We start from the raw sequence: 2979 nt of genomic DNA, 5'->3' as shown, positions 1-2979 counted from the left end.
TTGTTTTTTTTGTTTTTTAAATTAATTTTTTGAATTAATTATAAATTAAATTTATTTTTAAAAATATTTCTCGCGTTTTACTGCTGTCTAGCGGCGGCGGAGCCTTCTGTGGCTTCCATGCTGAGAGCACTGCAGCCCCGTTCGGGTGTATATGCAGCTCGTTGTTAGTTGGTTTTGAGTTGTGTTTTTTTTTGTTTAAATATATATTTATGAATTTAATTTATAAAATTAACCGTGAAAACATAAAAAAAAACACAAAACCATCGCTCATTCAGCTGCAACCCCCGCCCCACTCGATACAGCATCGATCGTATTGCTGAGCTGTACATACACCGCAAACCCTCAAAAGAAATGAACTTCGTCAGGCTCTCCACCCGGGTTAGAGGGGGCCCTCGTGTGGCTGCTCGTGTCGGGTTCAGGGGGCCTCGCAACCCCTGCAGCAGCAGCAGCAGCAGCAGCAGCAGCAGCAGCACAACCAGCTCCTTTGGAGGCGCACTCTGCCTTCCGCGGAACCCTAAAACCCTAAACCATCAAACCCTAAACCCTCAAACCCTAAACCCTAGAACCACTGGAAATTCTTCTTTATGCTGTTCTCCTCTGCGGGGGCTCGTGGGGGTTCAGCTCCCCTTCAACGGTGCAGCAGCAGCAGCAGCAGCAGCAGCAGCTGCTGCTGCTGCTGCTGCTCCTAGTCCAGCAGCGCTTCGTTTTCTCACGAGCAGCAGCCGCAACAACAGCAGCAACCCTGCTGCAGGCAGCAGCAGCAGCAGCAGCAGCGACGCAGCAGCAGCAGCAGATACAGACGAAGGCAGCGGTGTTACAGCAGGCAGCAGAGATGCAAAAGAATTAGGCGAAGCAGCAGGAGAAGGTGATGAAGAAATAAATGATATACAACAAGTAGGGTTTAGGGTTTAGGGTTTAGGGTTTAGGGTTTGGTGGTTTGCGGTGTATGTGTTGAATGGCATGAATAGAAGGACTTGTAGTTGTTCGGTTTTTAGGGTTTAGGGTTTAGGGTTTAGGGTTTATAGTTTTCTGTTTAGGGTTTAGTGTTTCTGGTTTGTACATTTCATATGTATTATATAAAGGTTTACGTTCAAGGGTTTAGAGTTAATTAATAAACGAATATCCCGGTGTCGAGGGTTTAGGGTTTAGGGTTTAGGGTTTAGGGTTTGCGTGCAGCTGAGAGCCGATGTGGCTGCAGCAAAGGAGACAGCGAAAAAAGCAGAAGAAAATAACGCAGAGCTCAAAGACAAACTGCTGCGGTGTTTGGCGGAGCAAGAGAACGCCAGGGTTCGGTACTCGAGAGAGGTATCGTAAACCCTAAACCCTCGTAAACCCTCGTAAACCCTCGTAAACCCTCGTAAACCCTTGGAAACCTTGTAAACCCTTGTAAACCCTTGGAAACCCTTGTAAACCCTTGGAAACCCTTGGAAACCTTGTGAACCCTCGTAAACCCTCGTAAACCCTTGTAAACCCTCGTAAACCCTTGTAAAATTTGTAAACCCTTGTAAACCCTTGTAAACCCTTGTAAACCCTTACACGTAAACTTGGGGGGGTCACAATGCATGCATATGCGAAGCTAAAGCCTTAATGTACAAACCCTAAACCCTTTCATATGCAAGCCCTAAACCCTTAAACACAAACCCTAAAACCCTAGAAATAAACCCTAAACCCTTACGTGTAAACCCTAAACCACCAAACCGGATGTATTGAAAAGTAATAAATAAACGGCAGCAAACAATATCTGTATTGGTCTCAAGGCCCAGCTGCTTTAGGGTTTAGGGTTTAGGGTTTAGGGTTTAGGGTTTAGGGTTTGGGTGTTTAGGTTGCTTCGGCGCGGGAGTATGCCATATCAGGGTTTGCAATGGCCCTCTTAGATGTCGGTGATTCTCTCAGCAACGCGAAGCAGCAGCTGCAGCAGCAGCTAGAAAAGCTGCAGCAGCAGCAGCAGCAGCAGCAGCAGCAGCAGCAGCAGCAGCAGCAGCAGCAGCAGATTGGTGTTGAGCAGCTGAAGCAGTTCGTTGATGGCATATCTATGACCGATAGTCTCTTTCACAAAACCCTCGAAAGATTCGGGGTGCAGCCGTATGATTCGGTAGGGTTTAGGGTTTAGGGTTTAGGGTTTAGGGTTTAGGGTTTAGGGTTTGTGGGCTCTGTGCGGGTTGCTGCTGCTAAGCCGTTTCTATGCAGCAGCGAGACAAATTGTTTACATCTGTTGCTTTTCTTTTTAATGTATACTTTTTGGGGTTGAGAGCTGGGGTTTAGGGTTTAGGGTTTAGGGTTTAGAGTCTAGGGTTTAGGGTTTAGGGTTTAGGGTTTAGGGTTTAGTGTTTGCAGATGGGGGAGAAATTCGACCCAACTCTTCACGAGGCTCTCTTTGAAATGGACGGACCCAGCGATGTGCGCAAACCCTAAACCCTAAACCCTAAACCCTAAACCCTACCTTAAACCCTAAACCCTACCATAAACCCTAAACCCTAGACCCTGAATTAAACCCTAAACCCTCAAGGATAATATCAGTGTTAGAAGGGGGTGTCAGTGACCTCAGCTTCTCTATGAGTCGTTTCATCAGGGTTTTGTATTTAGGGTTTAGGGTTTAGGGTTTAGGGTTTAGGGTTTAGGGTTTAGGGTTTAGGGTTTAGGGTTTTGTGTGTTGCTTCAGAAGAAGGGGAAGGTCGCGCAGGTGGTGCAGAGAGGATACAAAATAAAAGATAGGGTTTTGAGAGCAGCAAAGGTTGGCGTCGTCAAACCCTAATTTAGGGTTTAGGGTTTAGGGTTTAGGGCTCCTGTAAACGTACAAACGCTGCAACAGCAACAGCAACAGGAGCAGCAGCAGCAGCAGCAGCAGCAGCAGCAATAGCAGCAGCTGTAGGGAACACGCGAGTGCTGAGCCCACTTACTAAGACAACATAATATTATTTCTGCATGCATGCATGCATGCGTGCATGCATGCATGCATGCATGCATGCACGCATGCATGCA

At 46.8% G+C, this 2979-nt stretch overlaps 1 protein-coding gene across 1 annotated transcript; it reads left to right on the top strand.

The window, feature by feature from the left end:
* Window positions 1–351: 351 nt before the first annotated feature.
* EMH_0080290 (co-chaperone GrpE, putative) lies at window positions 352–2752 on the top strand (the record flags this gene model as incomplete). The annotated part of the gene is made up of 6 exons (XM_013500233.1): window positions 352–378; window positions 622–894; window positions 1177–1287; window positions 1823–2092; window positions 2335–2397; window positions 2660–2752. The coding sequence occupies 6 exons, from the start codon at window positions 352–354 to the stop codon at window positions 2750–2752; spliced, it is 837 nt and encodes a 278-aa protein (XP_013355687.1).
* Between the last annotated feature and the right edge of the window lie 227 nt (window positions 2753–2979).

The sequence above is a fragment of the Eimeria mitis genome, genomic scaffold (assembly GCF_000499745.2).
Source record: "Eimeria mitis Houghton genomic scaffold, Emh_scaff5167, whole genome shotgun sequence".
NCBI lineage: Eukaryota > Apicomplexa > Conoidasida > Eucoccidiorida > Eimeriidae > Eimeria > Eimeria mitis.
Note: the sequence above shows the minus strand (reverse complement) of the source record. Positions and strands in the feature narration are given on the sequence as shown.